The sequence below is a fragment of the Solanum verrucosum genome, unplaced genomic scaffold (assembly GCF_900185275.1).
Source record: "Solanum verrucosum unplaced genomic scaffold, falcon-dt-bn FXZP01000108.1, whole genome shotgun sequence".
In the NCBI taxonomy this organism is placed as follows: Eukaryota; Viridiplantae; Streptophyta; class Magnoliopsida; order Solanales; family Solanaceae; genus Solanum; species Solanum verrucosum.
Window position 1 is genome coordinate 2,274,852 of NW_026020274.1, and position 24,302 is coordinate 2,299,153.

The 24,302-nt window shown below is 36.3% G+C and overlaps 3 protein-coding genes across 3 annotated transcripts in view; 1 reads left to right on the forward strand and 2 right to left on the reverse strand.

Annotated features, from left to right (window-relative positions):
- The window catches only part of LOC125833971 (fructose-1,6-bisphosphatase, cytosolic), a 312,269-nt gene that overhangs the window by 12,717 nt on the left and 275,250 nt on the right, over positions 1–24,302 (reverse strand). The gene's annotated exons all lie outside the window — the stretch shown is intronic.
- LOC125833944 (uncharacterized) lies at positions 176–12,268 on the forward strand. Its single transcript, XM_049513108.1, has 7 exons — positions 176–958; positions 4,366–4,444; positions 5,010–5,161; positions 5,672–5,795; positions 6,274–6,459; positions 10,787–10,858; positions 11,007–12,268. Exons 1-7 carry the CDS (start codon positions 483–485, stop codon positions 11,820–11,822), a joined length of 1,905 nt encoding a protein of 634 aa, XP_049369065.1. The 5' UTR covers positions 176–482; the 3' UTR covers positions 11,823–12,268.
- LOC125833983 (RNA polymerase II transcription factor B subunit 3) lies at positions 12,587–21,278 on the reverse strand. The gene is made up of 5 exons (XM_049513158.1): positions 21,017–21,278; positions 20,618–20,691; positions 20,438–20,541; positions 20,255–20,317; positions 12,587–13,172 (listed from the first exon to the last, which is right to left on the reverse strand). The coding sequence occupies exons 1-5, from the start codon at positions 21,079–21,081 to the stop codon at positions 12,912–12,914; spliced, it is 567 nt and encodes a 188-aa protein (XP_049369115.1). The 5' UTR covers positions 21,082–21,278; the 3' UTR covers positions 12,587–12,911.

Below are 24,302 nucleotides of genomic sequence, written 5' to 3' on the forward strand. Positions count from 1 at the left end.
CCAGATATCACGATTAAAAAAGAAAGAAGCCAAGAGTGTGTTGATGATATTTTTTACAACCTATTCAGCACCTCTTCTTATATTACAAACTCTTCATCAGACGTCGTCGTATAACCTTCCTTTTACCTGTCCTATCAGGAGACCAAATCTGTAGCCTCGTGTTAATGTAAATTATTATCTAGTATAATTAAATAAAATCCAGCTTTTATTAGCTTTCGATTCTCTCATTATATATGAATCAAATTGATTTAATCTACTCTTTGTACATATATTCATGTATTTATGTATGAACATTCCATACTGATCTTTTGGAATTCTCTGTATTGTACATCTGTAACTGGAGTTGAAAACCCTAAGTTAGAATTTCAAGAAAACCTTAGCTTTTGCTCAAAGATTCGATTTTTATTGTTGTTTTGTGGAATTCTTGAAATTCCTGGATCTGGGTCTGTGAAAGAATCTTCTGGGGTTCTTTTAATATACAAATGGCGGATCAAGAAGATGAGGAGTTGAAAATGGCGTTAAGGATGAGTATGCAGAAGGAGTCGCCAGAGCCTAAGAGGAGTAAACCGGGAGAGGAGGTATCTGGTGGCGGTGGTGGGGAGGAAGGGGAGTCGCCTGAGGTGAAAAACCGGAGACGTCAGAGGGAATTGATGGCTGCTGCTGCTGAAAAGCGGATGTTGGCGTTGCCCAAGAATGTGGTGGTGGAGAAGAGTGGTGGGTCTGGCAGTAGAGTGGTGGAATGTAAGGGTAAGAGTGTGAATTTGGTGACGGGTGAAGGTAAAAACGTGAACTTGGTGAAGGGTGAGGAGAAAAATGTGAACTTGGTGAAGGGTAAGGAGAAAAATGTGAACTCGGGGGAAGAGCTGTCATTGGCAGAGGCTAATGAGTTGTTTTCAATGATCTTTGGTTGTGAAGTTACCAGAGATATTCTTGGTCAGTGGACTAATCAGGGCATAAGGTATGGTAATATTGATGCTTCCCCCCTTTAAAATTATGTTAGTGGAGTTAGGATGATGCGGTAGTGATAATTGAAATAATGAATTCAGCTTAGTTTTGATTTTTCTTTTTCTCCTTTTATGGTGTGATATAATTCTTGAGGTGGTTTGTTCTTTTGAAAATTGCATTTGGTCTTTTGCTATTGGCAATTGGATTTTTACTTGTTCTTCTTGAGGACTTGTTTTTTTTCCGTATATTTAGTGTTGTTTGAATATCCTTGGTTTCGTGTAGATAGTCTTACAAATAGCTGTTATGGGCTATGCAATGTTTTTATTTTCTTTTCAAAATCTTAAGCCTGTTAGGTGCTCAGACACTTGTATAAAACATAAACAAAATAAGCATATCGTTGAAAATAAGAAAGAACACAAAAATTCGGAATTAATAGTAATGAGTAGTTCTAGTAAGATTTGTAATATGGATAATGTTACATTTGACAGAGATATAACGTACGCTAAGGAATTATCCGCTTTGGTCCCTTTCCAGTTTAACGATTTTGTCACTTTGGGATCTAACATAATAGAGGCCTCAACATTTGAATATGACAACTAATTTTCCCCTTCCACTCTGATATTGGTATATGCTCAAGTTTAATAGCGAGCTTCCTCTCGAGTTCATCACCAATGACGCGTGGGTTGTTACACTTAGTTGCTTAGGGACTCTGCGTCCTTGTTGAGATTTACTTGGGAAGGAACTGATTCTAATGCCACTTTGGTTTGGCTTCCTCTAAGCCACCTCATGCCTTTTGGGTTTAACAATTTTGTCACCTTGGGATCTATCGCAAAAGAGGCCTCAACATTTGAATCTTGAATTCACCCTTACATGACCACTAATTTTTCCGTCCTACTAAGATGTTGGCATTTGCTTAAGGTAAGTTTAATAACAAACTCCCTCTCAAGTTCCTCACAATGGTGCATGGGTTGTTACACTTGTTCCTTTAGGGACTCAACATAGTCGTTGGGATTTTTCCCATCCAACCAAGGAAGGTATTGTCTCTATGCCACTTGGAACGACCCAGACTCAACTATCAAGGTATTGCCTACTTTGAGCCACATCAAGATTTTTGGGTTTTACGGTTTTGTCTCCTTGGGCTTTAACCCAAAAAATGTTGCAATGTTTGAATTTTGAACTCACCCTTATATGGTCCCCAACTCTTTTGAGGTACTAGCTTTGATACCACTATGTGACATCTATCTCGAAGGGTGGACATTTGGGTTTTGAAGAGAAAGACCGTAATGCTTCTAGGTGGGCAAGCTTTTGAAGATGGGGTGCACATGACAAGTACAATTTCATATGATTTGCGCATTTTGGCTTGATGATAGCGTAGCTAAGTGACAAATTTGTGGGGTCTATTGGACCAAAGTGGACAATACGTGCTATGAGCTTAGACTGACAAATATGGTGTTAGGGTCAGACCGTTGCAGTACAATGGTGGGTTAAACCTCAACAATATGTTGGGGCTATAAGGCTGGTGTATTCACGCCCATGACGAAGCGCGGGTTGATGAGGGTGAGTCGAACAAAAGGATTGACCGACTTCAACCTTAGCTCACATAAAAAAGGGAGAGAAAAGTGAAGTGCTATAACAAGATAAAACACAAATTCACATTACACACATGCTTTTGTGCTCGATGATAGCCAAAGGGACAAATTTGTGAGGTCTGTTTGGGTTTGAGTTGTGACATATAAGGCACCAATTTAGGAATCCATTTCCTAGTACTAGATATGTACTTTTCAATATAAAAGTAAAAATAAATTTGTTCAAGTTTTGAAAACCACAAGATTTGCTCATTTTGTCTTTTTAAATTTATACTTCCCAATTAAAATAAGATACACAACTTGCTTGTTTTGTTTAAAAGACCTTTGTGAAGTGGTCAACTGTCAACCACATCAAACAAAACTATAGCCAAAGGCTCAAGGTTGGCTTGGGTTTCAGTTTTAGGCAAGAACTGTAATGGACCATGCACACCCCTTTTGATATTGGGTATTCAATGTTGTTGGAAGGGGAGCCTTGGCGTAACCGGTAAAGTTGTTGCCATGTGACCAGGAGATCATAGATTCGAGTCGTGAAAACAGTCTTTTGGCAGAAATGCTCGGTAAGGCTGTGTACAATAGATCCTTGTGGTTCAGCCCTTCCCGAATTCCGTGCATAGCGGGAGCTTAGTGCATCAGGATGCCCTTTTAATGTTGTTAGGAGTGGACCGATTCGTCCTCCAAATAGTGCCATTAGTGATGCTTATCCAAATCCCTTGCCCCTCAAAGCAGTGCCCTTTTGGTGTCCATGGCCACCATAGAAACTAATTTAGTGATGCTAAACTTCACTTCTCTTAGAACATGTTTGGCCAAGCTTCTTGGAGGCGGAAACACTTTTTTTTTAATTTTAGATTTGAGGTTTTGGCCTACAAAAAAAGTGATTGTAAGGAGTGGCAGAAATAATTTTTGTTATTGGGAAAGAAATATGTTGCTCAGACTCTCCAAAAATGTTGCCGTACTTGTGTTGAGTTTTCCAAAAATACACTACTTTTGAAGTATTTGAAACGCACTCGTCGATATTTTTGAAGAGTCTGAGCAACATAGGAAGAAACTATAAATTTTTGCTTTTCCCCATAAGCAGAACCAAAAAATTATTTTTTTCGAGACAAATATTCTTACCATAAATTTATATTTACCAAACTATTTCTCTTAATTTATTGCATATATCTTTTAATTAAGTACAATTTTTTTTCTTTTGGTCTCCACAGTGTCTTTCGTATCATTTCAAAGGCTTTCTTAATAAATATTTAAAATAAATTCTGTGTAAACAATTCTAACAGTGTAAAATGCCATGATACTTGTCCTTTTTTTAAATTTGACACTCAAAAGCACTTTTTGAAAAGATTGGCCATACATAATCTACTTACCAATTACATTATCAAAAATAAAAATTAAAATCTATCCGTTTCAAAAAATAAATAAATTAAAATCTACTTGTCATTTACCGGAAAAAGCACTTCTCAAACAAAGTGACCGAACACAAACTGTTCTTTTCCAAAAGTTTTTCTCTGAAAAGCTGTTTTGGTGAAAGTGCTTCTCAAAAAGTAGGCAGTTTTTGGAGCTTGGTCAAACAGGCTCTTAGAAGTGTTGATGTTGCGCTACCTAATACAGAGTCTGTCATAGTATGTCCTTGTGTAGTGTGTATGTAGAGGATGCTGTCATTGCATCTTTCCAAACCTTGCATATATGCTGGGGAAATTCTTGTACTGCTTGGTAATTATATAATTTTGTTACTTGTATTGTTGGTTTCCTTGATCTATTCTCTGCTTATTTAGGTTGGACATTAATACATAGATTCATCTGAGCTGACTTGCTGATGCTTGAACAAAATACTTTGCAGGTTTAGTCCAGATCCAGATACATCTATGGGTTTAGTGCAGCATGAGGGTGGGCCCTGTGGGGTGCTAGCAGCAATACAGGTAAAACTTTGGTCCCCTCTTGTTTTTTTGGGAATAAATTTTAGTTTCATAGATGAAGATGAACTGGTTGTCATTCTCTGGCTTATTAGAGAACTTTTTTTGCACGGGAAAGATAGTTTTGAACTTGGTTTGATTTTATGTTATTCTCACTGCTACTTCTAGTGGTCAAGAATGAATGTTGTCCCCGCTGGATATTAGATTTAAGTATTTGGTAGAAGTTAGAAATTGATATGATTTTACAGCCACATGTACGGACACAAATGCCAGTGTTAATTAGGAAAAGTTGCAGTGCAAGTGTGCATTAATTTCTTGTACATTCATGGACATATTCTGTCACTTCCAATAAATAATCAGGTGCCATTTTGTTCTGCTGGATGGCATATTATTTGGCTACTTATGCTTTAGTACTTTATTTATGCGTTCTATGTGATTACACACTGTACTTCCAGTGGTACTTGATTCTAAATTCATCATACTCCCCGTTTGAATTTAGCATCGTTTGGACTCAATTCAAGTTGCACATAGTGTTCCATCTCTTTTTGACAACGGTGCCATGATTCTGCAGGCTTTTGTTCTGAAGCACCTATTGTTTTTCTCGGATGATTTAAATATGGTTTCACCTAGCTTGTCTGGCAATGTGGGTTTGAGAAGATTGGCTAATAAAGAATCTGCTGGAGCTGATATTTTTTCGTCTCTAAGTGAAGAGAAAAAATCAAGGTGGATACTTTGTGAATCTTGTTCCTGTGTGGGCAGATTTTGTTGTTTTTAAAAGTGGATTACTGAATTTATGCCTTATTGAGACTCATGCAGACATGCACTAGAGATATGTATGTGTGTGAGTAATATCTCTAGTGCATGTCTACATGTGCCTTGTAGCAGTTAAATATGAAAAAAGGTCTCAATAAGGCATATATATATATATATATATATATTCTATACACATTCTTTTATATGTAAGTACTTTCTTTTATGTGTAAAAAAAAAAGTAATCCCTGGACCCCTCCCTAAAAATGAAAAATTCTAATGGAGAAACTTTAGCACTAGGACCAACTGCTGACTGCAGTTAGTTTTCCTTTTATGGTCATCGGATTGTCAGTTGTCTGACTGAATCATCTCTTCTTGAGTTAACTGGTGTACTTTTATCAATGCTGCTGGGAAAATTTTGATATTTTGGGACAAATCCTGAAAAATCTTTTCTTCTTTTCCTTTTTTATTGATTCCGGACAGAGCATTGGTAAGAGGCATGTGCGAGATATTGTTTATGTGTGGAAGCAATAGAAGGGTTGTGATAGCATCTTTGAGAACACTTGATGCTATCCTTGAGGGGCCTCAGGGCCGTTCAGGTGATGAGGTAAGCTACTAGATGTGTTTGGTAGGATCTATTTTTTCATGTTGCTCCTTTCTGTCCTAAAATGAAAAACTGTTTCGGGAATCAAACAACTTTTATTTTAGGACAAAATTTACTTACTTCTAAACATATTTAGTAAGAAAATTGTGATGTATAATAAGTTTCATCTAATTTCTAAATTTGTAACTCTTATTTCATAAAAGTTGAGGAATCCATGTTGAGTCCCTACCAAAGAAGAAGCTTTTTGATCCATGTACTCACAATTTTGTCCTTTTGGTAGGGACTATATTCTGAATCTTTTTTACACGTCTTTCCTCTGTTCCTTTTTTTTTTTCCCATTCAGATAAGAGATTTTTACTTGTACCTTATGGATGCAATGCTTAATCAAGAACATGTGCACGTGAAAGTGCTTGCAGTTTGTAAATCTCTTTTTATTGGTGAATGACTAATGCTTGATTCTAATAGTTACTGTTTCATACAGGTCATTTCTAAAGCACTTGAAGGTCTCTCAATTGAGTCCGGGGCTAACTTGCAAAGGGTTTTAGTCATTAACATGTATACTTCGTCAGAGGATGCTCTTCAAAGGCTTGAAGCATTGCTCCCAGTATTCCGAAGTCGTATGGGAGCAATGCTGTTCCTAATATCTGCTTTGCTCTCTCATGGAATGGTAAGTTCTTTTTATTTTTTCATTTGTCTGTGTGCATGTTCATGAGGAGGGTAGGTGGTTTGAGAGATCCTTTATACCTTTTCTCATATCTTCAACCACTATTTTAACATATATCTATCAAATTAAATATAATAAATCATTAACTTATTCAAACTACTAATATATATCTAATAAATTCAATTATAATAACTCATTCAAACCTTTTCTCTTAAAGCCTTGAAAGTCAATGTACTTCATAGCAAATGGGACAGAGGGAGTTATATCCAAGGCGCCAATGTATAATGCTCCCTTTTTTGTTGAACCAGTGGAAGTGGGAACTGGACTTACTAAGAACTGGCAAGTGATAGAAGCTAATAGCTTAGTAAATTATCTTTAGGCGGATTATTTTTTCTCCTTATGAAATTTGACTTTAATCTTCTCCAAGGATTCAAATTCTGAGGTCAGGTTAGCTTAGAATGGTAAGTTGGTATTTGTTGGCTCATGTAATACCTGACCATGTCTGGGATTTCCCCCATGTACCACGTAAGACCATCAATTTCTCAATTAAGTCATCCAAAAGTTATTTATCATGCCTAAGTATGGATAAAGTCCTAAACTGGAAGGCAAGTAACCTTTACACATCTTTAGTTAATAGATATCCGCCATCAATTTCCACAATTATTAAGCATGTAAATTATGGTGAGTTGGAGATGATTCTAAACTATAAACTGATCCCACTCTAACAGAAAAACTGCCATGAAATCACATCTTTAAGCCGGAAGATTAAATTCTTGGGCTTATCAAAATGCCTCATAGTGTAAAATTATCTCGTACTTGTCAAAAAATGAGAATACCTTGTAGTATGATGAACTAAAAAATTAGTTACTGTATATTGCTTTGAGTTCGTTTCTGTCTCATGGCTATTTGTTTTGCTGCTTTCATCTTTCCGTTACCTCCCCCAATCCAAAAACTTAGTTCAGTTTTGTGTTTCTTGAGTCTGAGAAATAAATTTTTCAATCAGACTGAATGTATTAGATTCGGTGGCACTAATCCCAACATAATGTATAGCGGTCGAGATTTGCATCAAAAGAATACATTGGCACTGTTACTTAAGTACGGTGGGAGACATGGTCAAAGAGCTCTCATTGTTGATCAGCTCTATGCTGTCTGTTGGCAATCTAACAACAAGAACTATACCTCAATAGAAGCTAGTTGGGTTTGGCCACTGTCTATGACTAAAGAAAACCACTATTTTCCCAGTAAAATTTCTCACTGAAAAATGTTCCATGACTTCCCACATATATTTTGATTGAACCAGTGAGAAGAAAAAATAGTAGTGTTTTCACATGGATAGTTAGGAAGCTTCCCAATGTTTAAATGAGAATCTGTTTTCTACCATGCGTTTTCCCAGTGAGCTGGTTCAGTGAGAAATTGGCGGGACAATCATGTTTTATAATGCAAATTTCCCATTGATTCGTGGTGGGGAAAACCTTTGCTTCTAATGTCACTCCATTTAGACCCGCGTTAGTCTGCAAAAAATTTAGGTCCTCTGCACTAGAAGTGTCCTTCATTATCGGCATACAAATCTCTAACAAGACTTAAAGACTCCTAGCGGACACTGGACCTAAAGAAGCATACCCAACTAATTGGTCTCGCTTATATGGATCTTTATCCATTGTGCCATATTTCCTCAGAGTTTGCATGGACTCCAAGAGGTTGTAGGTCTTTCAAAACAACTTTCTTCTGCATAATTGTATTGAAAATCCCTTCGCATGATTAACTTGTTAGTCGTTTGGCCATGAAAATTATTTACTTTTCTTGGAATAAATTCTCTTTATTTTAACATTAGTGTTTGGTTATTAAATTTTCAATCCAACTTGGAGTTGAATTTCAAATTTGGGTAAGTGCTCCAAACCTGTTTTCCAACTCCATCTTCAAAAAGGAAAAATAACTCCATCTTCGTAAATTCCAAATAAAGTGCACTCTTCTCTCCTAAATTTTTGACCAAACACAACTCCAACTTCATAAATTCCAAATAAAATGGAAAAATTGGAATCTATGGCCAAATGCCTACTTTTTTTTTTTTTTTTTGAAGCTGGTAACCGAGTACTTGGGTAGTACTGAAACCATAATTACATGAGAGCTCTAAAATTCTACTGTTTTCTATCTATAATACTCTATAAAACATCAATAATAGAAACAGTATCATTTGAGTAAATCTTTGATTACACCAAAAACGCAGAAGCAAGATGAAGTTCAACTCGATTTTCTGCACACCATTCTCTATATTCTTGAAACATTTGGAATTTCTCTCCTTCCAAATTGTCCACCAAATGCAGGTAGAGACAATACTTCTACTCTTGTCCTTTGCTTGTAAGCCTCTTATCCTCCATACTTTTTAGAGCTTCGGTCCAGGATATGCCTTTTAAGGTTTAAGATAATTCTCCACAGATGTGTTGTGAACTTACAATGTTGGAAGAGATGGTTCACTCTCTCTGCTGTTTCTTTACACAAAAAACAACTTGAACACAATGGAAGCCCTCCTCATCAGATTGCCTAGTGTAAGCTTACGGGCTGCTTCTTTAGCTAGTACCGCATAAAACAGGCTACTTGCTGAGGGATTTTAGTTTTCCAGATGTGTTTCCATGGCTAGTTGTCTATCTGCTGGTTGGAATGATTCGTCATTCTGTAAGTTGCATTGACCTTGAATAAACCCCTGTTGTTGCCTTGCCACCACAATACATCTTCACCTGTCTATAGCCCAGTAAATTGCTCAAGGCTACTATATGAATCAGCCACTCTTTGTAATTCCCAGTCATTGATTTGTCTTTTGAAAATGATGCTCCATCGTCCATCATTGTGGTGCCCACATTTTTGCTGAAGTCCTTCGTTGATGAAGGACTGAATTGAAGATATCTGAAAAGACAATTTCCAAATTGCCCACCTCATGTTGATTGTCCTTCCAAAAGCTAGTTTGCTTCCCATCTAAAACTTTGATCTTGGAATTGGCTTTCAACGGACCTCATAGGGCTCTAATGGATCTTCATAGGCTAACCCCATAAGGTGTAGTAACCTCCTTAATTATCCAGTTGTCTTCCTGTTCATATTTAGCTTTGATAAACTTTACCCTAAAAAGGCTGATTGTCACTGGTACACTTCCACAGCCATTTCATTTTGATTGCTTTGCTCCGAACCTTCAAATTCTTGATTCCCAGATTCTAACTTATTTCCTTTGACAAAGTTTTATGCATGCTGCTTCAAATTCTTGATTCCCAGATTCTGACTTGTTTCCTTTACAAAGTTTTATGCATGCTGCTTCCTATTGAGGTTCAGGTTCAGCTGGTCAGTAATAATTATGAGGTACACTTTGTCCCTGATTTTGTATCAACATAGGATGCACCATGTAGTGTTACACCAGGGGCCTCAAGGTTGCATTGATTTTTGGGTAATATAAAAGGTAACAAATGGACCATTGAGTTGTAAGATGTGGTGAGGTTCTGTTTAAAAAAGTCAATATGATCATGAGTGTTGGGATGTAAGTTGATTTTCTGCATAATTAAGAATAAATGCTTAAACAAAATTTTACAGTACTATAATCCCTCATAATTTAAGCAGGAATTTATATGTTGTTATCAGCCGGATAAAATGTGAAATATGAATATGTTTCTAAACAATACATGCATAAGAACACCTAAAATGACATAAATTCTTCCAAAGTAAGGCAGCTTATTTAAAGTAAGTGTAAGCCCCCTTACTTTAAAATAAAGCGTCTTGCCTCTTTAATAAAAGAAAAATCATTTTTGATTCTTGATAGGACTACATAGTTGATGTTATTAATAAATTTTAATTCATCTTTTCCTTTTAAAGCTAAAACTAGTATGTTAAAGACATAATTAAGTAAATAACTGTGTGAGCTAGCTTTTGCAATTGAGTATGCCTTAAGATCATTTTCTTATATGGTATCAGAGACCCATCTCAATTCTTATGTTACCCAATGTTGGACCCCAATGTTATATTCTGTCCATGATCAAGATGCCTTGGGAGTGCGGGAGCATTAGAATAGTCCTACATTGATTGTAGATAGGGTAATTGGTCTCCTTATATGGTCTTGGGCAGTCTCACCTCATGAACTAGTTTTTGAAGTTGAGTTAGGCCTAAGGTCTATTTCCTAACATTGTAGATGTGGACTAATTAGTTACGCTAATTCTTCAATATGGTATCATATCCTTGCAGCAGGAATAAATCAATGGTGATCAGATGTGTATATTCATGGGATTGTAATGTCTTCATTTCTGGTTTGGTAGCTTGTCATACTAGCCCATGCCTTTACAGGTTCTTCTCTGTGCAGGAATCTGTCCAAGCTGATAGGGATGATCCTTCTCAACCTTTGGTTACAGCACCTTTTGGACATGCTTCACAGGTATCCAGAGATGATAAAAGGCTTATGTTTCGGTGAATACATTGTATGCTCCTCTTTTGTGTCAGTTGTGGATTTAGGTACTAGTCAGGCAAGGTGTATTGTTTTTAAAATTTTTGTAAGTGGTTATATTTTGTCTTTTCTGGAACAGGAAATTGTGAACCTGTTGCTTTCTGGTGAAGCTGTTGCCAATGTGTTTGACGGGAGGATGGATTTGGGTGGTGGCATGTTTGTGAAGGGTATCTCTACAACAGTTGAAGTTGGATTTATTACTTTGCTAGAGTCCCTAAACTTCTGTAAAGTTGGCATGCATTTGAAATGCCCGACATGGCCAATATGGGTTGTTGGCAGTGAATCTCATTACACAGTCTTATTTGCTCTAGATACAAAAGTTCAGGAGGAGAATGAACTTGAAGGTAAGGAAACAAAGATCCGTAGAGCTTTTGATGCTCAAGATCAGAGTGGAGGTGGTGGATTCATTAGTGTGGAAGGTTTTCATCAAGTCCTTAGGGATACTAATGTGAATCTTCCAGCTGACAAGCTTCAAAACCTCTGCAGCAGTGGATACATTGTATGGAGTGAATTCTGGCAGGTCCTGTTGGACTTGGACAAGAGTTTGGGAGGGCTGAAAGATCCTAGTGGATTAATGGGGAAAAAGGTCTTTGATCTTTACCACTTCAATGGGATTGCAAAATCAGTTATGAACGGAAACCAGGTTTCATCTGGAAATGATTTTCCGGTACAAAGGCCTAGACTCACTAAGCTGAGGGTTTCAGTTCCCCCAAGGTGGACGCCAGAGGAGTTCATGTCTTCAGGCCCAAGTACAAGTGATCCTGCCGGTAAGGATTCTATCACTGAAGTTTCAAAACCAGAACCTTCTCAGCATGCTCCTTTAGTTGACTGCATTCGGACACGCTGGGCCCGAGCCACATGTACTTGGGAAGGTGATCCACCAAGCATTGTTTGATTGGTTAATTGATAGTCTTAAACTGCCACCTTGTTTTCTGGGGATTATCACGTAGAGCAGGAGTCATTGAAGTGTGACACCAGGTTTACTTCCGAAAAAGGTGAAAGCTTTCTGGGCAGGAAGATTCTTTTCCTCATGGCAGTTTTCCATCATGAACATAATGCAGTACCATTTTCAACTGTGTGATATTGTAACTTCAAGATTCTAGTTTGATTTGGAGTAGTCCAATTCTGAGGGTAAGAGAGGCAGTACTGTCATTTCGCATTGATTTTTTCGCCTTAAGCTGTTGATTAGGTTTTTTCTTCCCTTTTCCTCTGAAAGGGAGATAAATAAGCATCAGATTGGTCATTAATTATTGTTGTAACTTTAAAAAGCCTCTCATCTTTGCGATTGATTAGGGAAATATCTTATTCAGAGAAGTGGTCTCAAATACATGGTGTCTATTACTATATTTGTTGATGGATGAAATTCTTTAAATCTCTCTGAATACTACTACTATATTTTACCTACACGTGAGTGGGTTGGCAAGTTTGCACTTGCATCCCAACTCACCGCCAATAGTAAAACATAAAGAAATTTAAGAAAAGGAGTGTACTCAAATTTCCATGATAAGAAATTTCATTTTGCAAGTGAGAGAAGCCCAAATGACATTGCAAGTGTTTAGATTGAAGATCACGCAGAGTGGAAGTGCCAAACACTGGTCTTGCTAGCCCAGTTTTATCTGAAACGAAGAGCTGTTGAACCTTAAATTGTTCATAGAAGGAAATACAGGGCTAAAAAAGCGTAGCTAAGATAAGAACCAAAATCCCCGAGAATAATTATCACGAGGTCAACGGTCATGTGGAGAGGCAAGCTGAGGTCTCTTGAGAAGAAACCTTGCAAAGACCAAAGACATTCTATGATAAGTTGGTAAGTTTTACACGATACCATCTAAGAATAAAAAACGTCGTCAAGACGAATGCTGAAATGCTGCTCCATTGATGGCATTTCTCTGAGTAATCCAGAATGGATTGTTACTTTACACAATTTTTGCCAGAATCCACAGAAAGTCACACAGCTGGAACAGTCTTCGAAACGGATGTACAACTTTCAGACCCATAGGCTTCCAAAGGCTTCTTCAAGTGCCCTTTTCCTGCTTATTTCTAAACTCCAACCCCCAGCCTTAGCAGCCCTTTCAGTTCTTAGTTTCATCTTTTCATCATCTTCGTACTCTCCCCCTAGCATATCTGGAAATGATCCAACTGGGAGAGGTTGTGTTGGCCGTGGCTGAGCTATGCTTCCGGCTATTGCAGGGGCATAGTGCCCTTGTGGACCTGTACTGGACCCTGCCTGAGGCCCTTGGCCCAAAGCCTGCAGAAGTGAAGATAAAAATTGGTTACCAATAATATCAGATTATCTACATGATCACAATTTAAAAAGTGATTCAATATGAAAAAACCATAATCAGAGGTGGATCTGGGATTTGAACTTTATGGGTTCAGATTCGTAAACCCTATCACTTCCATCAAATTCACAAGGTCTAGAATCTATTATTATACATATTTAGTGAATTTATTAACGCATATACTTAGCCTAAGCCAAAATCTATGGGTTCGAACCCATAGCTAATACATTGGATACACTCCTGACCATAGTTATAAACCAATTACATTCCCTCCTTTTCATTTGATCTTCTCATACACTGCTGTACAGGAACCATCACTATCCATTGTCCCACTCTTACTATTTGCAACCTCACTCTCTCCATTTTCAAACTCTCCAACTATCTGGTTGGTAGAGGAGAATTCATCAATTAGGACGACATCAAGCTAGCTACTCATTCAGGGATTAGTTTTTTTCTTTCTTTTTGGTACTGGACAAAGTTTACAAGGAAAAAGAAGTTTAAAGTGATAGTGTCGCAGAAATCTTACCAATCACATCATGAACATTTTGCATATACTTAATCAAAAAGTTGATGGACAATGATGTGTCTGCTTTGAACAGATCTTGAGTGCACTGAGGTTTTCTCTTGCTAACATGGTTGATGGCATACTATGCCATAAAAGGATACTGTTGGAGTTAATTCCTTTATTCATTCCTGTAGCATGTTTGACTTCTAAATTCTTTCTACCTAATTGGTTAAACACAATCATGCAAAAGTCTTGTAGCATGTAAAAGTTACATGCTCTGCACGTATCCAAAAATGGGACGGCCCAACCACAAAAAATCTCCAAGCCTAACGCGATTCAGGTGTATTCATAGATGAACTTTGGGATGAGATCATGATGCTTAGAACATAAGAATCAGAAATCACCAGAGCATAAATTACTGAAGAGCTTCAATTTTTCTACTACAAACCCAGAAGCAGTTATCAACACAACAAGACAGATACAGAGGAAAATTCAAAAGAGACGGGGAAATAATGGTGAGGGAGAAAGGGGGCCCAAGAATCGTGAGGAACAACAAATTACGATTGGCAATTCAAGTACGGGAGGAGAGATATGGAATGTGGAAGTAGCATACCAATAGCCCCAGAAACATCATCAGATAACATCAAAAAGGGGAGGTCCACATCAGCTTGGGTGCGACAGAACATATGAAGCTAGGGCAAATGTTTGGACCTGATTTCAAAGGTCACAAGGAGGAATCCCTCGACTCTTGAGCTACATATGCAAGTAGATGCTTGTAGACAAACTAGTAAGATGGAGCCATCCTTAGAAATCAGGAAAAACAGGTTTAAAGGTGCCAATGAATTGAAGAACTTAATTACTTCTGATATTTAAGTTTAAAAATAGTGAGGGAAAAACAAGGGGAAAGGGTGTTCACAGTCTGATCCATGAAGCTAAACCTGATGTCATGGAATATTAGGGGATTAAATGATGGGGAAAAAGAAGAGTGGTGAAGAACTGTATTGAGCAATGGAGGGCTGATATAGTTTGTCTTCAGGAAACAAAGTTACAGGGGAATCTGCAAGAGATATGAAACAATTACAGGGAGGGAGGAGTTAAATTTGCCTGTCTAGAAGCCAATGGTACCAAGGATGGAATCATCATGCTATGAGATTGTAGAGTATGGAAGGGAGAGGTACCACAAACAGGGCTACATACTTCTAACTCGCTCTATTGAACCTTTGCTCCAAAACTTCAATTGCCACATTTCTATGCTCCAAACTGTAAGGTAGAAAGAAGAGAGGTGCAGGATGAGCTAGGAGCTGTGAGAGGGCTAATGGAGTGTTCCTAGGTAGTATGTGGGGATTTCAATGTGCGTAGGTTTCCAATGAAGAAGATAAATTGTTAAAGGACCTCCTGCCATGATAGGACTATCAGATACCATAGAAAACTTGGAAATCATTGACCTTCCTTTATAAAGAGGAAGTTATACATGGTTCAGAGGAGACACTGATAATGCAGCTTCAAGGATACACAGTTTTATCCTCTGCAGAGCGAAGTGAACAATTTAGCAGGGTGAAGCAGACTACTCTCTAGAGATTGACATCAAATCATGTCCTTATAGCCTTACAGTGTGGTCCTTGGGACCAAAACAAATCTTCAAATTCGAAAACTGGTGCTTAACACTGAGGGGTCCGCAGATAGAGTCAGAGCATGGTGGAACTCATTTACATTCCGGAGAAACCAGATTACTTATTAGCTTGCAAATTAGAAGCACTGAAAGACAAGTTAAATGAGTGGAGTAGGGAAGAAAAAGGAAACCTGTCTTTGCAAAGATCCACTTTGCTAAACAGAATTACAGTTATGGATTCTATAATTGATTGCAGAGCTTTAGACAGAGGAAGAGGCAGCTGTGAAGGCAACAACATTTATGGAATTTGAAGAATTGCTCAAGAATGAGGAGATTGACCGGAGACAATTATGTAAAATGTTGCAGCTGAAAGAAGGTGACAACAACGCTAAATTCTTCAACAATTCAACCAATGCCCACAAAAGAAGTAATTACATTGATCTCCTAGAAGTTCAAAGGGGTACACTGAAGGAACCAGACAGAGTAAAAGAGGAAATCATACAATTTTATAAGAAACTGTATACAGAAACAGAGAGGTGGAGACCTGCAGGGAATGCCCCAAAATGCCCCCACAATATCAGAAGAAGAGAAGGCACAACTACAAGCAAGTTTTGAGGAACAGGAAGTGTTCAGTTGTCTGAAGAAGTGTGCTGTGGATCCTAGACTTGATGGGTGTACTATGAATTTTTTCATCAAATGCTGGGATGTTTTAAAGCGGATGTCATGGATGCTTTCCACAACTTCTTTGAAAATGAGATGTTTGAAAAGAATTTCAATGCCACATATATTGCTTTGATTCCAAAGAAGAAAGGGGCTAAGGAGCTAAAAAACTTTAGACCAATTAGCTTGATAGGAAGCTTTATAAGCTTCTGTCTAAAGTGCTGATTGAGAGGTAAAGGGGTGATGGACAAGTTACTAAGTTAGTAGACTCTCCATTAATGACTTTCATCCTAGGGAGACCGATTATGGATGAAGTGTTGATCGCCATTGAAGCAGTAGACAAGGCTGGCTCAAAAGAAACCTGGAATCTTATGCAAATTGGATATTGGAAAAGCTTATGATCATGTGAATTGAGGGTTCCTGCTCAACACTCTAAGGAGAATGGGATTTGGGGAAAAATGGATTAGATGGATCAGTTTATGTATTTCCACTGTGAAGTTTTCAGTACTGATTAATGGTACACCTGAAGGCTTCTTTGCAGCCCAAAGGGATATAAGACAAGGGGATCCCTTGTCCCTTTTTTTGTTTATCCTAGCCATGGAGGGTCTAAATCATATGATTAATACTGCAAAAGGTTATGGATGGATATCAGGTTTTGAGGTGTCTATAAGCAGTGGAGATAGTCTGGAGGTGACACATCTCCAATATGCTGATGATTCACTGATATTCTGTGAGGCAGAGGAGGAGCCTTTAAGATATTTAAGAGTAATTCTAGTACTTGTTGAAGGTATCACAGCTTTGTATATAAACTGGGGGAAGAACCATGTATTTCCCATTGATCCAGTCCCAAGCATTGATCTTCTGGCCTGAATTCTGGGAATGAGAAATGGGAGCCTTACCCTCTACGTACTTAGGGATGCCTTTGGGGGCTAATATCAAGGTCAAAAGAAATATGGGATTGGTTCTGGAGAAAAGTGAAAGAAAGCTATCTACATGGAAAGCCTAGTACTTGTCTATAGGGGGCAGATTCACTTTGATCAATGTTGTTCTTGATGCCCTTCCAACTTATATGCTTACTTTGTTTCAATTCCTGCCGGTGTTGTACAGAGGCTAGATAAGATTAGGAGATCCTTTTTATCGCAAGGAAACAAAACCAGAACAGGTTATCATCCTTTCAAGTGGAAAGTGCTTATACAAACTAGAAACAGGGAGATCTTGGAAATGAAAAAATTGAAGAACCCTAGCAAAGCTTTGAAAATGAAATGGTTGTGGAGATATACTCAAGAGTCACACTCTCAGAGAAAATGTGATCAATTGAAGTATGGTGAAATGGATGGTTGGGTTACTAAAGAAGCAAATAACCCATGTGGGGGTTACTGTCTGGAGATCAATCAGAAACTGGTGGCTCATCTTACTTAGACACACTATAATTGCATTCAACGATGGTAGAAGGAACTGTCTTCTTGAAAGACAGGTGGTTAGGTAATAGAATCCTATCAATAAAGTTTCCAAATTTGTTTAATTTTAGCTTTGCATCAGGACAAAACTGTGGCAGACATGTGGTCTCCTCAAGGTTAGAATTTTGTCTTCAGAAGAAATTGAATGACTGGGAAATTCCAAGAATGGTTCGACTACTTAAAACTCTTGAGTCTTGAATCCTTCCAAGGGCTAAAAGTTAGGATGGACGGATTAGGGTGGAATGGAAACAGCAAAGGGGCATACAAAGTAAGTTCAGGGTACAAGTTACTAAATGTGACTGGGCACCAGGAACAACATCTCGCCATGAAAACAAATTTGGAAAGCCCAAACACCTCTGAAGGTGGCATGCTTCTCATGGTTGTTAGCAAAAGAGGCAGTTTTGAGACATGAAAATCTAAGAAAGAGGAACATCATCTTAGTTACACATTGTTGTTTGTGGAGAGGCAGATGAGACAGTGGGGCATCTGTTCCTACATTGCAGAATTACTAACCAACTATGGAAGATTCTTATCAATCTCAGTTGCATACAATGGACAATGCCATAGCAAGATTGTTGACACTTTTTACAGTTAGGAGGAAGCTGGAATTGGAGCCAGGAACAGGAGCATTTAGAGAACCATTCCAGCATACATTTGGTGGACTGTCTGGGAGGAGAGGAGTGCTAGAAGTTTTGAAGATAGGAGTAGGACAGTTCAGAGGATCAAAACATATTGTATTTTGCTTTTGTGTTTTTGGTGTACCTCCCATAGATGCAGAAGTTATCATAGAGATTTTAGGGTCATACTAAGATCAGGAGTTTCTTTGTCTTCGTACTAACTTCTCACTTGTTGTAAAAGGTTTTTTTCTGCACTAAGTGTTGGTTTATAATACAAATGTTACTTTCTCAAAAAATATAATTGTGAAGACTACCCCTCTCTGCATTTTTTTGGCTGATCTGGATATAGACTATATAATTTTTAAAGTTAAAGAAAATTCAATCAGCATTAGATCTCTCTATACTTCAGGTGTAGAGAGTATATGATATATTTTTGATATAAGGTAAACAATATTATTAATAAAAGGGAAAACCCTTGTATTCAAGAGGTATACCATAAAATGGAAAATCTACAAAAGGACATGATTCTCTACGAAAGACACCCAATCATCTATACAAGTTGGAATCTCAACGATGCACCAAAAGCAATAACAAGCAAAAGGCTATCCCTCAAATTTACAATTTTTTTTTTTTGGATAATGGTAACATATACAAAATCATTTTCAATCCCCTCTAAAGCTTTCCTATTTCTCTCCCTCCAAACAACTCACATAAGAACTAATAAAGCAACCTCCATGCCCATTGTCTTCTACTCCTACGTCTGCCAGCACAGCTATGCATGGCATTACCCACTAGTTACCATTATCAAAAAATAAAACATGGCATCACCCACTGTATGCCAAAACAATTCAAGATCACCCTCCACAAACCTGACACCACCTTACAATGCACCAAAATATGATTAACTTCTTTGCCCGAACATTTACACATATAACACCACCTAGATAAGTAATATTTCTCTTCTTCAGATTCTCAGATGTCAGAATTGCTCCCCTTGATGCCAGCCTGGCAAAAAAAATCCTTCGTATGCGCCCTAGGAATCCAAGTCAATGAATGTGGGAACTGTGTCTCCTCTCTCACCCACAAACTCTAGTAAAGAGATCTGACTAAGAATAAACTATCACTCTCAGCGCCTATCTCCATGAGTCATTATTGAAGTGAGACCTGATTTCCCTGTAGAGAAACTCCATTAACCTTTGAAACTCATCCAGCTCCCAGTCTTGTAGATTTCTCCTGAACATGAGATCCCAAAGTACTCCCCACCTCCCACCCCATCATTCTCCCTACAAATCCGATGAACTTTCAACTCCCTCTGGTTTGAAACTCTACACATTAGGAAATCATATTGTAACAGATAGATGGTTTAAGTTTGAGGAGTCTTGCTATAAATCCACACATTGTTAAGACACACCAACTTTGTGTAACATTAATTATATATTCACTTACATATTTATTTAATGAAAGAGGTTTGGCTCATGCATATGAAAGTTGGAAGTTCGGTGCACTTGGTTCATGGAGTGTGTGTTATGCGCCATGGCCTAGATGTGTGCCATTTTTTTTGCTTGTGGCAGCCATGACCTTGCTATAGTTTATACCAGTATGAAAATGATGTATATGTCATGCTTTAACCAAGGTCAAGAAGGAAGGCGAAATGTGGCAAAAGAAACCCAAACAAGATAGTAGTTAGTTCGGTCTTTAGTCAAAGAATGGATTCTTTTACTCTGTGATTTGAGGAAACAGGGGATTTTTAGTCAAACTAAAATCATACAACCAGTTCCAAGAAAAAAAAGAAGAAAAATCATACAACTTTGGCTTCTCTGGCTTTTAGCACATATTTTTTCAGTTTATACTAGGCCAGTAATTATCACTGTACTCTATAAGTCATGCATTGCTTATTTCAAACAATTTTTTGAATTGCTATATAGGACTTCTATTCCAATTACTACTGATTTTCTGGAAAAAAGTGAAACTGAAAAGAAAAAATAAAGTTGGAGAAAACTGTTCTAAACTATGACAGACTCGCCGTGGAAATGATCCTAACGCTTATTCATCAACATGGAATAAAGAAGAATGCAGAAGCTAAAGACACTGTTATGCTGCTGCTGATTACTATGAAAAGTTACTTAGATATTTGATCATGTCACACCAGAATTAATAAATGAACATAAATCTTAAGAGTGAGAATCATTAGTCAACTCACATCTCCATCGGACTGTGCAGGCTGTCCCTTGCTGGCTGCCAAGGCTGCTGCATATTCTTCAGCCTAGTTCACCACAAAGCAAATTAAAAGAGCAGTTTACAAAATACTAATGCTTTGCATGCAGCATTTACTAGTTACTACAAACTCATTTCCATTTGCAATCAGAGCACCTTATGGACAAACCTTACGTGCTTGAGCAATCATGATTTGTTCTGCATTTTCTCTCTGGTACTGTGCAATCTTTGCCTCAAAAGCAGGAACATCAATGCCTTCAATTAAATTGAATACTGCAAACAATAGCATTCTGTTAAGCAAAATTATACGACTTCCAACTTGAACAAATCAGTGAAGAGTAACGCTTACTCATATCCTCAACTTCCTCTAGATAATCGTTGTATTCACGCAATGATGGAAAATTCTCTTCTCTTTTATTATAGCTGCAAAATTACATTGAAGTACATAGAAGTTTATAGACTAAATAGATAAACAAAAGAGTTCACCAAAACAGAAGTAAAGTCTCCATTACTAGGTTAAAATATTTTCTGTCACTACAACACAAATAGTTTACAAGTCAAGCTAATACTTAATTTCACTCAAAATCGCCTCCTTCCATTATTTAGCAACCACAAAATCAAAAAAAATTAAGTTTCAGCCCTGCAAACTTCACATGTAATAATTACTGATTAATTTTAAACTGTTGCAATACAGTAAAAAAGAAGGCGATTAAATAGAATAGATAAAACAGAGGCGAAGATAGATTACATGTTGGCAATGCGTTTTCTGATGGCCATCTCTTTGGAAAATGCATTGGTTGAAGCTACCACCATTATTAGAGCCGCTTTCGAACCCTAAAAACCAACTCGATAATTTGTCCTCGTCTTCTACATCTACGTACGGCAAGAGAGATGACGGGACCGGCGGTTGATGGAAACTCCGGCGAAATATAGCCTGCAGAAATGGGGGAAGTGAAGTGAAAAAGTGGTGGCTGAGAAAAATTTAATCGAAAAACGACGCCGTAAGAAGGAAATGACTTCCATTTTGTTTGCCTAAAATAGTCCCTAATGCTTGTGTCTTGGTTCAAAATAGTCCTTATGTTTATTTATATATACAATAGAGCACAAATAGTTCTTCAAGTATACAAAATTAATGCACTCTTAATCATGACTTTGAAAAACTGTAAAATTTATACGATTTAATACTATACGCAAATTCTATAATATTTTGGCATTCCCTGTTTTCATTTTGAAAAACAAATGAAATGTACTCTGATTTGCTAAATATGATAAAGGATTGGGTGAATATATATATATACTAGATATAGGTGTCTGTGATAGCACGGATCCAATATCTTAGTATTTTTTTAATTTTAATTTATGTTATATATGCAGAATTTAGAAAGTTGAATAAATTTAATATGAATTTTAGATATATAAGTGGTTAATTACTTTTTGTTTGTGCAAATTTATTGTGAAGAGGTCCATTAAGATGTCTATAATTAAAGTATTTTTTCGTCATCGACCGTTAATTTTTACTCAATGTAATTATAAAATATAAACAAATATTACCGACATTCAAAATAATAAAGCAATAACTAAAGAATATGAATTTAAAACTAAAAGTCATAGCTAAAACGGATTTCATAATTTCAAAAAAATTATACACAAATTAAATTATAGCAGAACAAAAAAAGTAATTTAAAAAAAAATTAAAATTCGAAACACGCTAAAGCAGGCACGTCGATGAAGACGTGTGCCTGTTTCAGCGTGAAATCTTAAATTTAAAATTAAAAATCATAGCTATAAAGGATTTCATAATTTCGAAAAAATTATACACTCATTAAGTTAAAGTAGAACAAAAGAAATAATTTTTTTTTAAAAAAATAATTCTGTAACACGCTGAAGGAGGCACGTCGATTTTAAAAGTTAGAGCTAAAAAGGATTCCATAATTTTGAAAAAATTATACACTAATTAAATTAAAGTAGAACAAAAGAAATAATTTTTAATTGTTTTTTCAGCAACATGCTGAAGCAGGCACGTCGATGAAGAACTAAAAGTTAGAGCTAAAGAGGATTCTATAATTTCGAAAAAATTATACACTAATTAAATTAAGTAGAACAAAAAAAATAAATTTTTGAATTTTTTTTTCGAAACACGCTGAAGCAGGCACGGAGACGTGCCTGCTTCAATAACTCCCTCTTATATAATAAGAGAATATATACTAGTTCAATTAATACAAATAAGTAAAAAAAAGAAATTCTAAAAGAAAACAATTAGAAGTAGAAAAAAATATATGGAGATTAATATAAACTTTTCTTCATTTTTTTTTCCTGAGAGGATCTAATATAGTTAAATTTCTTTACAATAGCTTAGCTTGTTGATATTCTTTTTTACCATTTATAATAATGGGCTATTATATATCTAAAATAACTTTGGATATTTAAATTTATTCCTTTATCATAGATATAAAAATTATCTTTTTTTATTATTATTTAATGAGTATTATATAAGATTTCTCTAAAAGCAACATTTCTTTGAGTCTTGGCTTTTAAATTAGAAATTTGCTTAGAAATACTTTATCAATTTCATTAGCATAATATCTAGTGTTTAGATATAAGATTTAAAGATAAATATTTCTATTCAGTCAATTTTGTATTTCATTCTTTCCATATATGCCACATAACATATATTATAACATTAGCAATATAAGAGAGTCGTCACATATTGTTCATAATATCATTATGTCATATAAATTGTAATAATTTGTCATTTAATATACAATTTGGTGTGTTTATAATTCATTGCATATTCCATTCGCATCTGAATTGGCTAAATCTAGTATAGTGGGTCTTGTTTCGATGCGGGGAAAAATCTTTTTAAAAGGCATCTCGGCGAAAGATGACTGAGAACCATAAGACGAGTGTCAATACACTAGCACATACTGCTCCCATAGACACGTATGATAAGGGGGTGTGGGGACAACCATGCCACCACTTTTACCAGATATGGGTCCGGACGACCTAAGAACCAGCCACTAAAACCCAACCCTTAAGAGGCTAAGGTCCAAGGGGCAACCACAGGAAGTAAGCTTCACCTGTAACCTTAAGGAACACAGAAATATATATATATAACATATGAATTACTTTTATTTATTATATAACCTTAAGAATACAGATTTACTAGCCTTATATGAATTAATACCATATATATATATATATATATATATATATATATATATATATATATATATATATATAACATATGTTTTTATTTATTCTCGAAATTCAAAATAGACATGTATACTTACTCGATCAACATCAATAATAACTACTTTTATTCATTATTTTGCTTAACAAACAATTTGACATGTACAAAGACTTTGACTACTTTCCGAAGCAGCACAAGTACAACTATGAGGCATTTTACTTGCTGGCCAGTGAGATAGAGCTAGAATTCCACAATCAATATTAGCACATACGTCATTAGCTGTGAAAGTTCCTGGGCAAAATGTAAGATCACCTAATACAAAACAATGAGAAGACTACATATTAAACGATATGATTAAAAAGTTGAATGATGAAAATAAATATTTGAACGCGATTGTAGATAAAATAATTCCATATGCATTGAAGGAAAAAAGGCATACCTAGTGAATGGTTAAACAAAGTGAAAAAAATTGTCATAGCGAAAAGAAAAGACATAATGAAACTCTTCATTTTTCTTCACTATTGAACTTTTGTATGATATGAAAGTATGAATTGTTGATACCATTTAGAACCTTATATAGGACCTAAAGAAAGATATGAAATTATGGTATTAATTCATATAAGACTAGTAAATCTGTAATTTATAAATTACTTACCAAAAAATACAAATGAATTTATGGTATTAATTCATATAAGGCTAGTAAATCTGTATTCTTAAATTACTTGCTTATAAGGTATAAATGAGCTTAGGATAATAAGGCAAGTAGATCTTATATTTAAATTCATTGCTACAAAAATGCAAATGACACTATGGTATTTATTTAAATAGTCTAGTAATCATGTAA

What these genes read in the sequence shown, in the direction of transcription:
- LOC125833944 (XM_049513108.1), top strand. Translation starts at nt 483, where the DNA reads ATGGCGGATCAAGAAGATGAGGAGTTGAAAATGGCGTTAAGGATGAGT. An exon ending in AGTGAAGAGAAAAAATCAAG is followed by an intron (nt 5,162 to 5,671) that starts GTGGATACTTTG and finishes GATTCCGGACAG; the next exon opens with AGCATTGGTAAGAGGCATGT. An exon ending in CTTTTGGACATGCTTCACAG is followed by an intron (nt 10,859 to 11,006) that starts GTATCCAGAGAT and finishes TTTCTGGAACAG; the next exon opens with GAAATTGTGAACCTGTTGCT.
- LOC125833983 (XM_049513158.1), bottom strand. Translation starts at nt 21,081, where the DNA reads ATGGTGGTAGCTTCAACCAATGCATTTTCCAAAGAGATGGCCATCAGA. An exon ending in AGAAAACGCATTGCCAACAT is followed by an intron (nt 20,692 to 21,016) that starts GTAATCTATCTT and finishes GTAATTTTGCAG; the next exon opens with CTATAATAAAAGAGAAGAGA. An exon ending in TGATTGCTCAAGCACGTAAG is followed by an intron (nt 20,318 to 20,437) that starts GTTTGTCCATAA and finishes GTGGTGAACTAG; the next exon opens with GCTGAAGAATATGCAGCAGC.